This window comes from Artibeus jamaicensis, unplaced genomic scaffold (assembly GCF_021234435.1).
Source record: "Artibeus jamaicensis isolate MK-2021 breed Jamaican fruit bat unplaced genomic scaffold, CSHL_Jam_final contig_387, whole genome shotgun sequence".
Taxonomy (NCBI): domain Eukaryota; kingdom Metazoa; phylum Chordata; class Mammalia; order Chiroptera; family Phyllostomidae; genus Artibeus; species Artibeus jamaicensis.
In genome coordinates, this window is record NW_026521812.1 from 42,502,191 (window position 1) to 42,521,085 (window position 18,895).

Genomic DNA, 18,895 nt, shown 5'->3' on the forward strand with positions numbered 1-18,895 from the left:
ATATAGTATTTTTTTTCTGAGCCAATGTTTTTGATGTCTACTGTATTAAACCTCTTTTCCGACCATTACAATAAAAATATCCTTCAATTTGTAAAAATATTGGAAGTTAACACTTATTCTTACTTAAGGTTTATTGAATAGTATTTATTGTGTGTCTGGGCCTTCAAAGGCCCATGTGATCAAACAAGATCACACCTGGGTATTAATGCAAGAAAAAACAAACACACATCTCCACAGGGGAATGGACGACCGAAGGTGAAGGAATTAGCCAAAAAAACCTCCGTATATACATGACACATAGATACAGACAACAGTATGGTGATAGCCAGAGGGAAAGGTGGGTGGGAACCAGGTGGAGGTGGGCAAAGCTGGGGTCTGGGGCAATAGGGATGGAAAGAAGCTTCGCTTGAGGCGAAGGATGCAGGGTGCAGTCTACAGACAGCGTTTTGTTGAGCTGCGTACTTGAAACCTGTATGGTTTTGAGAACCAGTGCCACTCCAATAAATTTAATTAAAAAAAAAAACCTTGTACTTAAATATTGCAGGTCAATGCTTATTCTTGCTTATGATTTACTGGATACTATTTGTTGTATGCTTTATTCTTCAAAGGGAATACATTGACAAGGAATCACTTTTTTTCTCAATGTACTTTTCTTTTAATCAACTTTCTTTCTGTTAACTTAGCATACAACATTCATGGTTATATATTCGTTTTCCTGGATATGAGAACCTGGTGTTTTTTAAATCTTTGTCACTGAGAACTATACTACTATTTACAAGGTCAGTTAAAACTTTCTTCCAAAACAACCAATAAATTCCTTTTTTTGTGTTAAATCTTTCAATGAACTTTTTCTTGGCCTTCTGCCCCACCATGGGATGCCACCCTTCTGCTGCCTTTAATGCCTTAAAACTTTGGCGTTGTTGACCTCAGACCCCACTCTGCTGTCCACAGTCCTGCGGGTCGTGGTCTTTTGGATGGTTTGTAAGGAGGGGCTGTGGTCCAGGGTGTCAACAAGGTTGAAGTCCTCCCCTTCTTCCGGTAGGTTGTGGTAGGTGGTGATCTCAGCCTCCAGCTTAACCTTAATGTTCAGGAGGGCCTCATGCTCCCGGACCTCGCGCTGCCCCTCTGCCCGGGTCTGGGCCAGCTCTGACTCCAGCTGCAGCAGGGTCCCGTTGAGCCATTCCACTGCCTGGCACAGCGCGTCTCCATCTCCCTCAGGCCATTCCCCACACTGGCCTTTATTCCTCATCGAGTCCATGTCAGTCTCCAGTGACTGGACCGTATGTCTCAACTCTGTGAGTGTCCTGTCCGCAGCTCCTACCTCAGCGGTCTGCGAGGTGACCTCAGCAGCAAGGTCTGCACTGCTCTCTTCAATCTGATGGGAGTACTTGTCTAGCTCCTCTCAGTTCTTCTGAGCCAGCTCATTATACTGGGCCCAGATGTCTGCCATGATTTTGCCAATATCCTGAGATTTGGGGGCATCCAACTCCAGTCAACCCAGAATTGGCAATCTGGTTTTGTAGACCATTTACTTCCTCCTCATGTTCTTCTTCCTTGAGAGCAGCTCCTCCTTGAGAGCCTCGATGTCTGTATCCAGCTGCAGCCGTGTGATATTGGAATCATCAGTGACCTTTCAGAGCTCATTGATGTCACTCTCCACAGACTGCCGCATGGCCAGCTCCATCTCGATACTTGACTCTGAGGTCATCAGCAGCAAGACAGACATTGCCAATCTGCAGAATGATGCAGACATTGTCCAGAGAATTTGCAAAGATTTGAGCCCTCAGGTCCTCAATAGTCTTGAAATAATGCCCCCAGTCTCTGACCTGGAGTCCTTTCTTCTCTAAGTGTTCCCAGATTTTGCTCTCCAGTCTTCAATTATCAGTGTGCAGGCTTCTCACCCTCTCCAGGTAGGAGGCCAGGTGTCATTCAGGTATTGCATAGTTTCCTTCTCACTCTGGATGCTCCCTATGCCCACCAGACCCCCAGCCATCCCTGTAGCCAGGCCCCCGATCCCCGACGGCCCCCCACACTTGTGGAGCATGACACCAAGATCTGGGAACCTGAGCCCCCCACACCTGCACAGACACTGGCTGAGCTGCTGGCCAGCCAGACCCAGTGGCTGGGAGTCTGCACAGAGCCCAGGGTCCAGTAGCTGGTGGAGAAGCTAGAGCATGTGCTGAAGGTCATGTTTTTCAAGGGACAAAGGTGAGAAGCCGAGACTCAGGGTGAAGCTGCAACAACCATAACATTTCAAAAACTGATTTACCATTGACATAATATACCAATTTGTACACGATTCTTCAATAGTTGGGAGATTTTCAAGTATGTTTCTGCTACCACTCATGATGGGAGGATGTGCACATGTGCGATACTCTCCCTTGCACTGCACAGACGAGAGTAGTACACCAAGGACAGACCATGGCTTCCCATACTTCTCAGTCTATCTGTACATGATCTTCTACATGTAAGTTCCTACTGTGATAGGATTGACTGTGATCAACTCCAATTTGTTTTTGAAAAGTAAATTCCTCACAGATTATATTATTTGAAAAAATATTACTCAAAACCTCTTAACTAAAAGCAACCGATGTGACATAACATTACCGCTGCACTATTGGAGAACCACTATTCTACACTATTTCTTTATTTCATGTAAATTATCTAATTTATTGGCATATTGTTGTTCATAATATTCTCTTATCATTTTAATGTCCATTATATCTATCTACCCTTTCATTCATATCACTGAAAATTTGTGCCATTTTTTCCTCGATTAGTCTGGCTAGGGAGCTTATCAGTTTTATTGATTGTTTTCTAAAGCAAGTTTCACTGATTTTATCTATAATCTATTTTCTTTTTTTACCAATTTTATGTTATTATTTTCTTCTTTCCACTTGTGTTGAGTTTAATTTGTTCTTTTTCTAATTTCTGAAGGTTAAAACTTAGTTGTTTTATGTCTTTCTTTATTTCTAATATAAGTATTTTAATGCTACAAATTTCCCTCTAGTCCCTGCTTTATCTGCATCCTGTAAATTTTAATATGTTGCATTTTCATTATCATTAAGTTCAGAGTGATTTATAATTTTTCACAGGAAAGTTAGGCCCATATTTAGAATGTATTGTTTAATTACCAAATATTTAGCAATTTCCAGATATCTGTTACTGATTTTTAGTTAAAATCCATTGTAGTAAGAGATCACAGTTTCTATGACCGTAATCTTTTTAAATTTATGAAACTAGTTTTTATGGCCCAGAAAGTGGTCTATATTGGTTAATGTTCCATGTTTACTCAAAAAGAATGTATTCCACTGTTGTTGGGGGGAGTCCTTATAAATGTCAATTAGGTAAAATCAGTTGGCATGGTTATTTCACGTTACCAATTCTGTTACCCATTTTCTACTTATCCTATCAACTATTCAAAGAAAGATGTTGTAATTGTGGATTTGCCTATTTCCCCTTTTAATGCCATTAGTTTTTGCTTCAGCCTATTTTGAAGCTCTGTTTCTAGATATGTTTACAGGTGCTCAATGAATTTTTATCATTATGATAAAAATTTTATCAAATGTCTCCCTGTCCTCCTACTGTTCCTTAGTGTGAACTCTACATGGTCTGAGAGCAACACGGTCACCCAGCCCTTTGTATTAGCCGTGTTGTAGCACAGTCCACACACAACACACTGGGTAAATTGTGAGAATACAAGCAGTTGTGTAACCACCGTCACACTCGTGACACAGAATGTTTCCATCACTCCAAAAAGTTCCTGCCAGCCCCTGTGCAGTCAGTCTCCTCCCCGTCCCCTGGGCTTCCACACGCTTTCCGTCCTCAGGGTTTGGCCTTTCTCAGACTGCCATTTAAATGCAATCACAACAATCAGCAGTGTTGGGAGTAGTGCTTCTTTGACTTAGCATAGTGCATTTGAGATTCCTCCCTGTTATTAATTTGTTCTTCGCGCCTACTTCGTACTATCCAGTGCGTGGATACACCCCTTTTTGTTTATCCCCTCACCATCAGAGTAACATTGGGGTTTCTACCAGTTTGGGGTCATTATATAAAGCTACAACAAGATTTGAGTACACATTTAAAAATATATTTTATTATTTTTAGAAAGAGGGGAAAGAGAAAGAGTGGGAGAGAAACATCAATGCGTGGCTGACTCTCATGTGTCCCACACTGGGGACCTGGCCTGCAACCCAGGCATGTGTCCCGACTGGGAATCAAACCAGCAACCCTTTGCTTCACAGGCCCATGCTCAGTCCACTGAGCTACACCAACCAGAGCTGAGTACACATTTTTTAATGCAGATGTGTTTTTATTTTTCTTGGATAAATACCTACATGTGATATTACTAGATCATATGGTGAGACCAATATTGAAACCTAACAACAGTGGTCTTGGGCAGCCCTTCCTTTCGTCAGCATGCTTCTAAGTAATGCAAGAGACAGACCAAAAAGTTGTGAAATAATGAATTTTGTACCAGGTGAAAGAGGAGAACACAACAAAACCTTCAGTATAAACATTTTACAGCCTCTAGTACAAAAAAGGCCACCTGTAGCAAAGAAAAATGTCAAGAAAAATTGCAGCTGAAGTTCTGATTTTGATTCTACTTAGAAAATTTAAAAGAGTTTCAGATTAAGGCAAATAATTTTTTGAAAATGGCAACACGTGAAACTATTAAACAAGCCCAAATCCCTGTTTAGAAATTCATGTATGCAGTTCAACCACTATATTTAATTGGCAGACGTTAGTTTCTAAGGATATAAAGAGTTTTCCTTACACACTCAAATGACTGCTCTGAATATGATCTGGGACTCCATTGATCCCTTTGTTAATTATTCGTCCTTGAAGCAGCCCTTAATATCCGTTTAAAACCAAAGTGGCTAGAATTACCTGCCTACCCGGACTCTCAATGGTAACAGACAAGTAGAGAAGCTCCAAGGAGTTGACGAACGCACAGGTGCGGCTTGGCCGGTAGAATCTGACATTTTAAATTGCCATGACAATCTCGGCCAGGGCAGCCTTTGACTGGAGGGCGAGTGTGAGACGAAATGTAGAAGACCAGGGGCTGGGATCTGTCAGACAGACGGCGACCACGCCCTAGCCTTGGCCTTCGTACAGCTAAACTCCAAAAGCCCACTCACTGGGCCGCGCCAACGCCCCGCAGTCTCGGGCGCATCCCGCAGCGAGGTGTCAGGTGCGCGCGGCTCCAGGGGGCGGAGGGGCTGCCGGGCGCCCGGCGGAGAGTGGAAGGCTGGGTAAATGTCTGAATCCCGACCTCCCCGCCTCCCTATCTTCTCGCGCTTACCAGGGATGCTTTCCTTCCTTGTACGTTCGCGGCCCCGAGGGGGCGGCGAGTGTGAGTAGCTGGGAGGGGGCCGCCAGGAGCTCGGCGGAGAGCTTGCCCGGGTTTGTCCGCCGCCGTCACCTGACTCGTTGGAGCAGCCACAGCTGAGGTGGGGGCGGGGATGGGGACGCAGCGCGGAGCGCTGGAGAGACGCGGCGGCGCTGGCGGAGGAGGCGGCGGCACGCGGGCACTGGTTCCTGGGGCTACTAGCGGCGGGCGCCCGGACCGCGGAGCTGAGGGCAGGGGCCGGGCCAGGGCTGGAGGTATCGCGCCCCGGGGCACCAGGTCCTCGCGCGGCCGCACACACCCACCCGGCGCGGCTTCCCAGGGCGGCCCAGGCTCCGCTCATCCTGCGGCGGGCGGCACCGCTCCTGGGGCGGGGTGAGTACCGGCGGCCTGGGCTCGGCCCCCTCCTCTGTGCAGGGCCGCGCGGGGATCAGGGAGGATAATCCTAGGGCGCGGAGAAGGGCAGCGGCTGGGTGACAGCGCCGCGGTGCGCTCGAGGGCCGGCGGGGGGCTGGGCTGTCAGCCCATCTCTGCCGGGCTGCCAGGAAGGGCGAGGCGCTCGGAGACTCTGGCGCCTCCGCAGAGCGGACTGGTCCCTGCAGCAGGGGTTTGGGGACCAACGGAGGGTTCCCAGGTGAAGGGCCTCGGCGGGGCTTTGGAGGCTGCGGCGAGGAAGGAAGGGGAGGAGAGGGCATAACATGGCGCAACATTAGGATAATCTCCACCGCGACCGAAGAAGGACAAGCCCTTTCCGCAGCAGAGCGAGCAGGAGGAGGGAAGCTGCCAGGGCTTGGGTACCCGAGTCATTCTCCGAAGCCCGCGGGCTGCTAGGTGGCAGCGCTGCGGTGGGGACCTGCGAGGTGGGAGCCTGGCGGACGCGGCGCCCCGGGAATAACCCTGAAGCCCGCCGGTCTGGCCCTCGGGGATCAGGTTGCAGGCGAAGTGGTGACTGACAGAGGGGCGCCGGCGGGGCGAGGCGGGGCTGGGAGCGGACAGTGGCACGTTGCTGGGACCGGAACCGCGCTGGGGTTCCGTTGCGGACCTACCCTCACTCAAGACCCCCTAGACCACGTTGCTTGAGTCGGGCACAGCGCTTTGCTGGTTCCAGGAGGTGGTACCTGGGCGGGGACCGAGAAGAGAGCCGCCGTGCGGCGGGAGGAGGCATGGCCCGGGTCTCCGAGGGTAGGGTCTGTAGGTTAAAGCGGGTCCGTCTCCCCTACTTTCCCGCAGAAAAGGAGGCGGTAGACACGGGCAGAGAAGATGTCGGGCCAAACGCTCACGGATCGGATCGCCGCCGCTCAGTACAGCGTGACAGGCTCCGCTGTAGCGAGAGCGGTCTGCAAAGCCACCACTCATGAAGTGATGGGCCCCAAGAAAAAGCACCTGGACTGTAAGCATCTCTTTATATAAGTGGGACATGCGCATGGCAGAGGCGCCCAGGCTGCTGGCGGCGCGGCCTGGGCTCTCTGTCCATAATGCTGCAGCCTTCAGAACTCCCAGCGGAATCTCCAATTGTCCCTTTGGGTCAGCCCTGACACCTTGTCTTTGAGCCATATTTTTCCTCCTGTTAACCTCCAAGGTCTTAGTGGAGAAAAAGATTGTATATTTATCAACAGTATAAGATACTGAGAAATTGCACATTCAGGATTAGACACTCTTCACCTGCTTTTTTTTTTTTCTTCCCCATGCTCCCCTCCTTTTCCAGGTTAGAGGAAATCAGGGGTTGCACAGTCATAACAACAGGAACAAAAAATAAGATGGATTTATGGAAGGTCAAACTTGTCACCCTAGTTGTTTCCTAAATGCATTTTGAACAGTTTTTTGGTAGTGCCATCTCTTCAGTGTCACTGCTGAGATTTTGTGTGTGGGTGTGGGTGTGTGAGTGTGTGTTGTGTATAATCATACCAGGCTGAAATAAATTCAAGCTATCAGATGAGGAAATTGCACTTTATAGATCATGGCAATTTTGTTTTACACTTCCTGGCACACTTCACCCCCGTCTCAGAAACTGCTGGGCAGCGTGACTAGGCTGTGGTCGCAAAATGGATGTGCTTTGCCAGTGTCTGAGGTGGTGTGATTTTAGATGAAAACGCTTGATTCATAACTTTTTTTTTGTATGGGTTATTTGATAGGAGAAAGTTTGAAATCTATTTATTTCTGAAATAAATGTTTTATTTGATTAACGGATAATCTTTTGTTAATGAAAGGTAAATAGGGACACTTAGAAAAAGCCTTTCACCTGCCTTGGGTATGAGGCTCCTAATAAATAAAGCTGTGTCAGAATAGATTCTGTAGTTGCTGTTCAGTATTTTTGACCTGCTTAAGATCTTTCCTGTTAGGATTCCATGTTCGTTGGTAAAGGTCAAGTGTTGGCAGGAGAGACACAGACATGGCCATATCCATTTCACATTTGACTTCCTTTGCCCATTTTCTGGGCTTGGGGGGGTTTGTTTTTTTGGTTTGCTTCAGGCCTTCCCCACCACCTTCCATGTGTAGCTGAGAAAATGGCACCAGTGTTAGAATGGACTCTGGTCCTAACTGTATAAGCTAAGTTCGATGAAGCCTACACTAGACATTGTATCCAGCCTTGTGAACCTGTTATCTCATAAAAATGAAAAATCTTGCTTCTAGAAGCATGTCTGAGAGGAAAACACCATTATTTCTTTTCTGCAGGAGTTCTTAACATTTGTTGATGGTGGTATCATGTGTTATATATGCAGTTTGGGATGAGAGAGACCACCAGGGCCAGGGCACCTAACAGAAGTGGGAATTATAAATTCATGACCAGCTTGCTGTGCTGCAGCATGCTGAATCATGTAGCCATCTTTCCATCAGTTTCCCCAACTCTGGAAGGATGACTCATGTCTTAAAGGTATGTGTCAGTCTAGCAAATCCTCATAATAAAAAGCTATCATTTATGGATTTGCTAAATGTTTTGAAAATGATAGATCAGTAGATCGATACATTTCAGAACATTCACAGGTTTGAGCATTCCATTAAAACATTTTCAGATGAAGACGACTTTTCCGTATCTAACTACGTAGTCAGTCACCTTACTCTTTTAGATCTCAAAAATCCCTTGAAAATTTTCAAGGAGGAAGATTTTCCAGTATCTGCAATATATATTAGTAGGTAGGGTGATTTTGAATATGTGGAACTTAGGGGTAAGATTCCGTATTTAAAGAAAACAGCAAAAGTATGAACTGTTATTGAATTATTAATGTGAATAATTATAAGAGCAAGACATTTATTGAGCAGTTACTGTATGCCAGGCACTGAACTATACGTTAATTGATCACTGCTTGATCAGTTCAAGGAGGATAATTAACTTTACAGCTTTTAACCACCACACTTAACTGCCATCTGTGGTTTATTTAGTAATATTCTCTGTTGGGGGTGGGGGGAAGGAACCATATTAGCCTGAATGGTTAATCTTCAAAATAACCAGCCTGTTTGCAAGGCATTGTGTGAAACTGAGCATCATAATCCATGTAGTCATTATAGTCTCTCTGAAATTCATGAACACAATTTAATTCTGTCACTTTAAAAATGAGCAAAAGCCAAGTATTGAGAAATATTGGATTCCTTTTAACATTTTGCTTTTCCACTGAATCATAAATTATCTTCACTTAAAACCCACCTTAGGGTGAAATTTGGAAAGATAGATATCACGTTACTGATATTTCCTTATTTAAGAAAAATAATATGATGAACCTGAATATTCATAACATTAGAAATATACATATATATATACATATATATATATGCGCATCGTAAAAGGGCATCTTTACTCAGGATTCCTCGTGAATTTCCTTATAGTGACAGACTACCTAATTTATTCCTGGGTTTTCAGTAACACCCCAGTTACACAAGTGAGTCACACCTGTCACTAAAACACACAAACGCATAACTAGGTTTCCCTGTAGGCCCTGAAATACTCTTAAGTAGTTAGTGTTTTAGAGTTGAAAATATTAAATGCTAACTGGGAGGAAAAGAGCTTAAAATGTAAAGTTGGGGATTTGAAACCAAAAAATTTAATATATAACTGGATTGATTTGTGTATAAACTTCTTATTTTAGAGTTTAGATTGAAAGACAGTAACAATAGATATATATGGTTCTGTGCTCTTTTAAAGATATCTGGATAATTAAATGGGCTCAAAATCTTTATGTACAGTGTACTTAACGTTAAAGGACTGGTTTAAAAATAATTTTTTTCTCTTTAGGTTGATAGGCCAAGAAAGTTATTGTTAATTATACTGATTTATAAAATGATGCTTAATGGCACACGATTTATACATTTGAAGAAATTATTTACAGTCTGTGGCAGAATTACATATGGTGAGAAGGTGGAGATAAAAAGAAACTCTCAATATATATTCTCAGGTTTTTTCCCTTTTTTCAATAACCATATGTTTCTTAGAGGGAACCTATATTCAGAAAAAGCTTATAATCAGCAGTTATGTATTAAATTTAAAGGATGTGGTTAACCTTTATAATCTAAGTAAGGATTATATATTTTAAGGTAATTTTTGATTACGTAAAGCTTTTACTCCAACTCTGTCCTGCTATAATAATGTTGTCCGGGACCCATGAAAGTCACATACCGAACCAGTATTGGTTTGGTGTTAGTTTTTCTGGGTCCAGCTATACACCCCCACTTCCTCTTCCTTGTAAGTGGGTATGGATTTGGTAGTACAGCAAACATCCTGGACTAACTCGTCTTCTTGGTTACAGTTGTTTTACACTTGCTTTTCCTTTTCTGTTTTGTAGTTGTGGTCTAAAGGATGCCCCAAGTCAAAGTAACAAGATCTGGTAGGGCACCTAGTACCTACCCAAGTGCTATGTCAAGGTTAAAGAACAATGACAACCAAAAAAAAAAAAAATAGAGCAGGCTGAAAGTAACACCAGTAGAGAAGAAATACGGAAAGTTTTGCAGCCCTGGTATAAGATTCATTTTGGTTAATTGCTTTTATGAACAATTTCTATATATGCCATGTTGTTAAAGACTCTACTTAAGATCACCAAAATCTAAACTTAGATGTTACTATTAACATCAAATCAAACCTTATAGAAGCCAAATTGGTTATCATTAATCCGATTTTTTTGTATTCTAAACCTCATGAGGTTTTTTGATAATGAGCTTATCTCATATAATAAGCAAATAATTCAAGTTCTGAATCTCATGTTTGATATTTTCATTTTTAAATGATTCCTCCCCTACTAAGAAAAATGAGATTATATATATTTAAGAATATCTCATAAAGGTAGGGTGAGATATGGTCAGTATTTTGAGCAAGACAAGCATTGGCAAATTATCACAGAATTCCTGCTGTTTTAATTGTTCATAAAATATTTGCTAATAAGACATTTTCTGAGTAAACAAAATGAAAATTTAAACCTAAAAGTTTATTTGCTTTAAATAAACTTGCTTAGTATATATACAATATATTTTGATTTGTAGATGTTATTTGCACATTAATTTGATACCATTAATTCAATATTTGTTATAAATTACAGAGCTTTCTGTAATGCTAAGATCCAAAAAGTAAGCAAAATTTATTGAATACAACAAATTGGAACAATATATAAAAGTTTACTAAACACTAGGGCAACTTGCAATATATATTTGCCAGCTTGTCATATATATTTTACTTTAATTCCAGTTATTCTCACTTAACTATTTAGTATTGCCTAAATATAGCCTTCATTTTTCATATCAAGGCACAATCTGTTTTTTCTTAATTCACCAGAAGATCAAGCTTAGAGATGTTTAAAACAATCTGAATTATTTTTTAGGTAGCCAAGAAGAGATGACGAAAATACACTTCTGAACAGCTTTTCAGAAATCATAAAGCTAAGGGGTCCAATCTGTGTGGTCCAGTGACATTGTCAGATGATGCTCAGCATCTCTGGAAGGAAGAAAAGAGGTCGCATGAGATTTAGGGGTTGGCAGGAGCCAGGGAAGCAAAAGGGTGGCCAGGAGTCAGGCAATAGCAGGGCGCTTGCTTCAGAAGCAACTTCCAAGTTACTAAGCCAGGTTTATTTTACATCAGCTAGTGGAATGACTGGAATTTCTTTCTGGATCTTTTAACTTCCTCATTTTCACAGAAATCTTTTTTATGGTATAATGTTAAATATATTTGGGTCACTTTATATATTTTTTCCTCTTTGGCAATCATTGTGATTAGCAGATATTTTCTTAAAACCAGTATAAAATTGGGAACTCAAATTAGTGTTTTAAAAGTTGCCCCAGTGATTTTAAAAAATGTATTCATGGAAAAGTACATGAAATTATGTATGTAGTAAGTAAATTCATATTTTTTAAAATTTTTTATTTACTTATCTTTAGAGAGGGGAAGGGAGGGAGAAAGAGAGAGAAACATCAATGTGTGGTTGCCTCTCATGTGGCCCCGACTGGGGACCTGGCCTGCAACCCAGGCATGTGCCCTGACTGGGAATTGAACCTGCGACCCTTTGGTTCACAGCCCGCACTCAGTCCACTGAGCTACACCAGCCAGGGCAGTAAATTCATATCTTAATTGCAGTATTAGCTTGCAGCATTTTAGGTTAAAATCTAGATTTTGTTACATTTCCATATTAGTTTTAATTTTTAATAAATTGCCACTGAAGTCTTATTTGTAATTTAATCTGGGCCCTTATCATATTTTTCGGACTATAAGATGCACTTTTTACCACATTTTTTGCTTCAAAATTTTTTTCTACTTTCCTCCTCTGAAACCTAGGTGTGTTCCCTTGTGTCTATTTTTTTGGACCACAAGACACACCTAGATTTTAGAGGCAAAAAGTAGGAAAAAAATTTTTGAAGCAAAAAAATATTTTAAAAGTGCATCTTATAGTATAAAAAATACAGTAGTTGCCACGGGTCTGTCTCTTAGCTTTTCACCAATAATTATCCTTTAAATATCTTACCTCCTCTCTTCAAAATATCGATGCTAGAATAGGGTGTTCTTTGGAGCTTATCGTGGTTTCAATAAAAGAAGGTCGGAAGTGAGGTATAACCCTATCCCCTCAGGCCCGAGAATGCTTTCCTTACAGAACTGTATTCTGGGTGACTCAGCTTCTGAGCCAGCAGATATCAGGCCTTCAAATATGATCTTAGTGCAGTTAAGGAATTTGAAAATCTTCATTTCTTGCCATTAAAAAATTGTAAATTCCTTTTTCTTTACAGGGAAATATATTGTTTGCTTGTGAAGGGAAATGTTGGTTGCCTTTTGTTAGGTGTTCATCTTTTGCTCCTTTCTCATAAAGGGAACAATGGCTGAATGGCACATCAGTGCCAGGTGTGTGAGGACCTATAAGTAAGAAATGATGGCGTCTTCCTTAGAGCACAGGCTAGAAAGAGGACTGCACCCTGAAGCCCACAGCCTTTCTGGAGCTTTCTTTCCTGCTCTCCCAAGGATGTGAGGATCCCCTCACCCTTCCATGTGTCTACATAAGCTTTCTCTCTTATGCATTTTTATGGAGCAACTAATATCTTCCAAAACAGTGGTCCCCAAACTTTTTGGCACCAGGGACTGATTTCGTGGAAGACAGATTTTCCACAGACAAGGGTGGAGGGGGATGGTTTCTGGATGATTCAAGCTCATTACATTCAGGCTCACCTCCTTCTGTGCCGCCCTGTTCTCAACAGGCCTCTGCTGGTACCAGTCTGCTGCCCGGAGACTTGGGACCTCTGTCCTAAGGAATTTACAGCATCTCTGTACCATGCTCTGCTGCTCAGAAGAGAAAGAAGCAGGATCTTTGCTTGCTTTGTGTGTTTTTGCTTTTTTGGCTTCATTTTCCTAGAGTTAGCACTTTTATTTTAAATTGTAATTCTCCTTCCTACATCATTTATTCTCCCTGTCATTGGTATGTTAATCTATCGCTTTTTATAAACATTTTTGAGTATCTCCATTTAAAAACAAGCAAAACCACCTCACAGGGCTCTCCTTGGACTCCGTGACCTCTTGCAGCACCCAGCCTGCCATCCCGTGCTTTTCTTTCGCAACCAAACTTCTTGAAACAGTAACTCACCATTTCAAAGAAAACAAACCCAGCTCTAACCTTCTTTGGATTTTCTGTGCCTTTGATTGGCTTAATTCATGCATGAAAGATTAGAATTGCTCTTCAGAACTAGGTTTTCCCCACCCACTTTGCCCAAGCCATTAACCTGAGAGTTATCCCTTGTCTCTCAAATCCAGTGGGTGATTAATTATTAAAAATTGTCCGAAGTCTCCTTATTGGGCTGTCTTTTGCCTTGGTTTTGGTCAGTAATAAACCTCACCTGTAAAATGAACATTAGCCCTGGCCACGTGGCTCAGTTGGTCAGAGCATCATCCTGTGCACTGAAAGGTCGCAGGTTTGATTCCTGGTCAGGAAGCGGGTCTGTCCCTAGTCGGGGCGGGGGGGGGGGGCATGAAGGAGACAACTAATTGATGTTTCTCTCTCTTCCTCTCTCTTTAAAATCAATAAAACATACCCTTGGATGAGGATCTAAAATTTTTAAATGAAGATTAATAACAGTGTTGACCTCATTTTTGGCGAGGAACAAATGAGATGATAAATGTAAAATGTCCAGAGTTTGACACATGAATGTGGGAAGAACACCATTAACCCAGTAACCATTCCTTGTACAATTGTTGCTGCTGCTGTTGCTACCAGTGGTACCATTACTGCTACCACCACCACTGTAACTGACTTGTATATAATCTTAGCGATTTGCCCTCACGACTACTTCTCGCTTGTTTTTTGCCCCCTCATATCAGTTGCTTCAGTTTTTGCTTTGACTCTAACTTTCCCCTGCAATAATTTGCAAGCCGTATATATTATTTCTGCTTTTAATGATTACCTTCAAAATTTTACATGCATATTAAAGTCTAAAGTAGATCAGACTTTTTTTTCCTCCCAAACAAAACAAATTTACAAACTTTTACTTCTAGTAACCCACTTCTTACTTATCTGCTATTATTGTTTAGTGTTCTAATTCCACCATAGTTTGAAACCCAAAGCTCGATATCATTATTCAACACAGACAGCATTTGTTTACATAGATCCACCGTGACTTCTTGGGTCACCGTTCCTTCATTATGTCTAAGAATTTCTTTTTTAACTTTGACTAAAATTTATTTTTCAGTTAAAGTTGACATACAATATTATATTAGTTTCAAATGTAGAACATAGCGATTAGGCATTTATACACCTTAGGAAGTGATTACGCTGGTAAGTTTAGTACCCATCTGGCAGTGTACATACTTATAACAATATAATTGACTATATTCCCTCTGCCATACTTTACATCCCTGGGACTATTTTATAAATGGAAATTAGTACTTCTTAATCCTTTTTACCCAATCTCCCCAAATCCCCTCCCATCTGGTGGCCATTAATTTATTCTCTGTATGTATGTTTGTTGTGTTTGTTTTTTTGTTTTTTACATCCCACACATAAGTGAAATTATATGGCATTTGTCTATACTTTCTGAGTCTGTCCATGCTATTGCAAATGGTAAGATTTCATTCTTTATTTATGGCCAAGTAATATTTCATTGTATATATGCACCATGCTTTTTTATCCATTCATCTATCAATGGACACTTGGGCTGCTTCCACATCTTGGCTATTGTAAATAATGCTGCAGTGAACATAGGGGTGCATATATCTTTGCAAATTAGTGTTTTGGATTTCTTCAAATAAATTTCAAGAAGAGGAATTGCTGGCTCACATGGTAGTTCTACTTTTAATTATTTGAGGAACCTTCATACTATTCTCTACAGTGGTTGTAACAATGTACAATCCCACCAGCAGTCCGTAAGAGTTCTCTTTTATCCACATTCTCACCAACACTTGCTGTTTGCTCATTTATTGATGATAGCCATTCCTACAGGTATGAGGTGATATATTGTGGTTTTAATGATCAGTGTCCTGATGATTATTGGTGTGGAGCATCTTTGCATATATTTTTGGCCATTCGTATGTTCTGTTTGGAGAAGTGTCTATTCAGGTCTTCTGCCCATTTTTTAATTAAATTGTTTGTTTGGTTGTTGGTTTTAGTGTTGAGTTGTATGAGTTGTTTATAAATTTTGAACATTAACCCCTTATCAGATATATCATGGCAAATGTCTTCTCCCAAATCATAGCTTGTCTTTTTGTTTTATTGATTATCTCCTTCACTGTGCAATCACTTTTTAGTTTGGTGTAGTTTCATCTGTTTGGTTTCCATTACATGAGGAGTCACATCCAAACAATTATCACTAAGAGTGGTGTCAGAGAGTTTACTGCCCATGTTTTCTTCCAGGAGTTTTATGGTTTCAGGTCTTATATTTAAGGCTTTAATTTATTTTATGTTTATTTTTGTATATGATTAGTTAGTTTATCTGTTTATACAGTTTTAGATTGGTATTTTGTCTTTGAAGACAATATTTCACTCTTTTGGCTTCCATTGCTGCTCTTAAGAAGTCAACTATTAGTCTACCTGCTGTTAAGTAATTTCTTTGTTTTTGTGGCTGCTTTTAAAATCTGTTTGCCTTGTCCCTCTGTAGAGTATGTGTTTAGACATAGCTTTCTTTTTATTTATGCTGTTTGGGATTTGTTGGATTCCCTGAATCTGAGAATTCATGTCTCTCATCAGTTCTGGAAAAATCTCAGTGTGACCGTTAATTGTTACCTACACTTATTCTCTTCTTCAAATATTATGTGATTATACATATGCTAGATCATCTCATTATATCCTTAATTCTTTAAAGATACCATTCATGGTTTCTAATATTTCCTTTATTGTTTAGCATGCTTTATTTTTCAGACATCCGCCAGTTCATGAATTCTCTTTTTAGCTGTCTTTTCTTCTTTTACTCATCCTTAGTTTTTAATATTATTTATTCATATTTTTTATTTTTGAAGTTTTTCAAATTTGTTTTTTATAATATACATTTCTTGGTAACATGTTTGTGTTCCTTTTTTATTTCTTTACTATTTTCAGTAAATTCATTTTTTTACTCTGTATCTCAGAGATTCATTACATGAAGTTCTATTTCTGCTATTATTTTTGCCTGACCCTCAGTCACGATTTGTTTTTCCTATGTGTTTTATAATTTTGAACTGTTAAATCATGTTGGCTAGAACTTCACCTGCGGGAATCCCAAGAAGCCTAGAATCACCCAGAGATTTGTGTCTGCTTCCGATGGGTGCCACGGTGCTATCGTCATGGGATCATCTGAATTTGATTTCTGCTCTGAGAGTTTTTCATCTAGGATAGGTGTAGATCCCCAATTTGAAAATCCAAAAAGCTCAGAAGACCAGTTTTTCTTTTATTTTTGCAAAGCCTTTGGTGGCAAAATTTGACCTGATGTAGTCATTATACTACCTGCCATGAAGGTTCATATGTTGAGCTACGGAAATATCGTCACATTATATGTGCTGTCCAGATTATACCGGGTGTTACTGAATATAGTGAATGTATCATAATACTTTTGTAAAGTCTGCAAAACCTTAAATTCTGAAACACATATGGCTCTGAGAATCTTGACTAGAGGAGTATGAACCTATAGTCTAAATTTGAATCACAGATGTGGTTTGGGGGAAGACTGTGATTACAAATGCCTCAGAGATTTTTTTCGTAATCCACCCAGAACCTAAACTGAGTGGGAGAGTTTTTCTGCTGTTTTCCTTTGATGGAAGGTATTCTGTTTTTTTTCCTCCTAATTTTACTAAGGGAGTACCTCTATGAGGATCCTAGATTTATATGGACGTCTTGGTTCCAGTTAGCCACCTTGTTTATTCTCAAAGGCCTTGTCTTCTGTTCCCCACAGGGCTCTGAACATCTAAGCCTCTGTCCACTCAGATTAACACATGGCCTCAGGGAGCCTTCTCTCAGTATCAGTTTACCATGTGCTTTTCTGCATCTTCTTTCTTTTTTGGCCCTGAGGATTGCTTTTCTTCTGAGTTTACCCTGAGGGTTAGAAGGATGCTTGTATCACTTATCTGGGTTATCAGGAGGTGTTTTTTTAATAGTCTACCTGTATTGTAGAGATGGAACCAGACTATTTTTCTTACCCTCTGTTCTTGTCTATCACCCACCAGTCTCTGCGTCCACCACACACACCAGAGTTCTTTCCTGAGCAACTTAGAATTTCAGTAGATTCACTATACTTTATATTATTTGGGAGACGTTCCCATGCTGCTGTTTTTGTGTTTTAATATATTATTAAAATTGCACTTCTAAAACCCAGGTGAATCATGCTTCTCAGTGCTCAGATGAGCCTCTGTGCATATCTCCCTGTCGTATCCCTCACAAAGTCCTGGTGGGATTTGGTTCAGCTGTTTTTTCTTTCTCTGGCCTGCTATTAAGGCTGCCTTATCCATAACATAGTATCAGAGCAGGTTTTGGTAAACATTGGCTGAATGATTTTTTAATTTCACATTTCCCAAATTTTAGACCCTTTTCTTTTATTTCTATTTAAAAAATTTTTAACTTTATTTGCTAACCTTTGAGAAGAGCAGGGAGTTACAACTTGATAATCTTCTCTCCAGGTTATTAATAGAAGTACAATATTGAAGGAAAACAAACAAAGGAAACATTCAGTTGCCATTGTGGATATTGAATGTTTATTTCCTGACATTCTCTCAACACTTGCATTTTTGTGATGTGATAAAGATTTAATTTGAGAAAAATTATGTCCTTGATATGAAGAGTCTTGATAGTGGATTTAAAGTATATATGGGGTCTGTCCGGAAAGTATCCATCCATGTACTATGAAAAATGGAGACATTTATTGAAGAAAATACAAGATACAAGAAACATTGTACATAGGACAATGGCACCCCAGTCCCCTTCAACGTAGACACCTTGGGACCTCACGCAGTTCTCCCAGTTGCCATCAGCTGTCCTGTCATATTTTCCTGGATCTCATCAATGATCTGAAATCTCTTCCCTCTCAAAGGTGATTTTAGTTTTGGAAAAGTCAGAAGTCATAAGATGCCAAACCTGGTTCACTGGAATAGGTTTAAGTCAAGTCATTAGCAACTACAGCAAGATGTTCCTTCTGCTCTGGTAGAAGAAGCTACACAATGAATTTTGCCATGACACATTTCATGCCAAGATCCTGTGTCAAAACCTCAGACATAGTAGTTTTTGGAATCCCCAGATCAGCTTCTGGTTCTGACACTGTTAGTTGCTGGTCCTCATTGATTGCAACCCATAAATAGTCAACACTCTCAGGTGTTCTGCTTGTTACAGGCCTTCCAGCACATGGATCACTTTCAGTAGATTCTTGACCATCTTTGTAGCATTTGTGCAACACTTCTATTTGTGCTGCAGTCATTGTACCATCCCTAAAAGCTTTTTGAATCATTCAAATAGTTTCTGCACAAGAATATTCAAGCTTAATGCAGAATTTGATGCAGATTTATTGTTCTACTCAGTCATTTTGAATGTGATGGCCACACAGTACACACGCTCACTCAAGGGCGTCCATCACCTCCACTGACTAGTCCAGTGAAGTCGTCATTGTTCACACATGTGCATTCCAACCACTCTCCTTGGCTACAAG

General features: G+C 40.9%; 1 protein-coding gene and 1 pseudogene across 1 annotated transcript in view; one reads left to right on the forward strand and one right to left on the reverse strand.

Annotated features, from left to right (window-relative positions):
• Positions 1-895: 895 nt before the first annotated feature.
• LOC119048346 (keratin, type I cytoskeletal 18-like) lies at positions 896-2,190 on the reverse strand (annotated as a pseudogene).
• A 3,206-nt stretch (positions 2,191-5,396) lies between these two features.
• SNAP91 (synaptosome associated protein 91) overlaps positions 5,397-18,895 on the forward strand; it is a 132,923-nt gene continuing 119,424 nt past the window's right edge. Inside the window, exons 1-2 of the mRNA XM_053664932.1 lie at positions 5,397-5,725; positions 6,581-6,740. Of these exons, the coding sequence (XP_053520907.1) occupies positions 6,611-6,740 (130 nt within the window). The 5' untranslated portion in view covers positions 5,397-5,725; positions 6,581-6,610. The remainder of the gene's footprint in view (positions 5,726-6,580; positions 6,741-18,895) is intronic.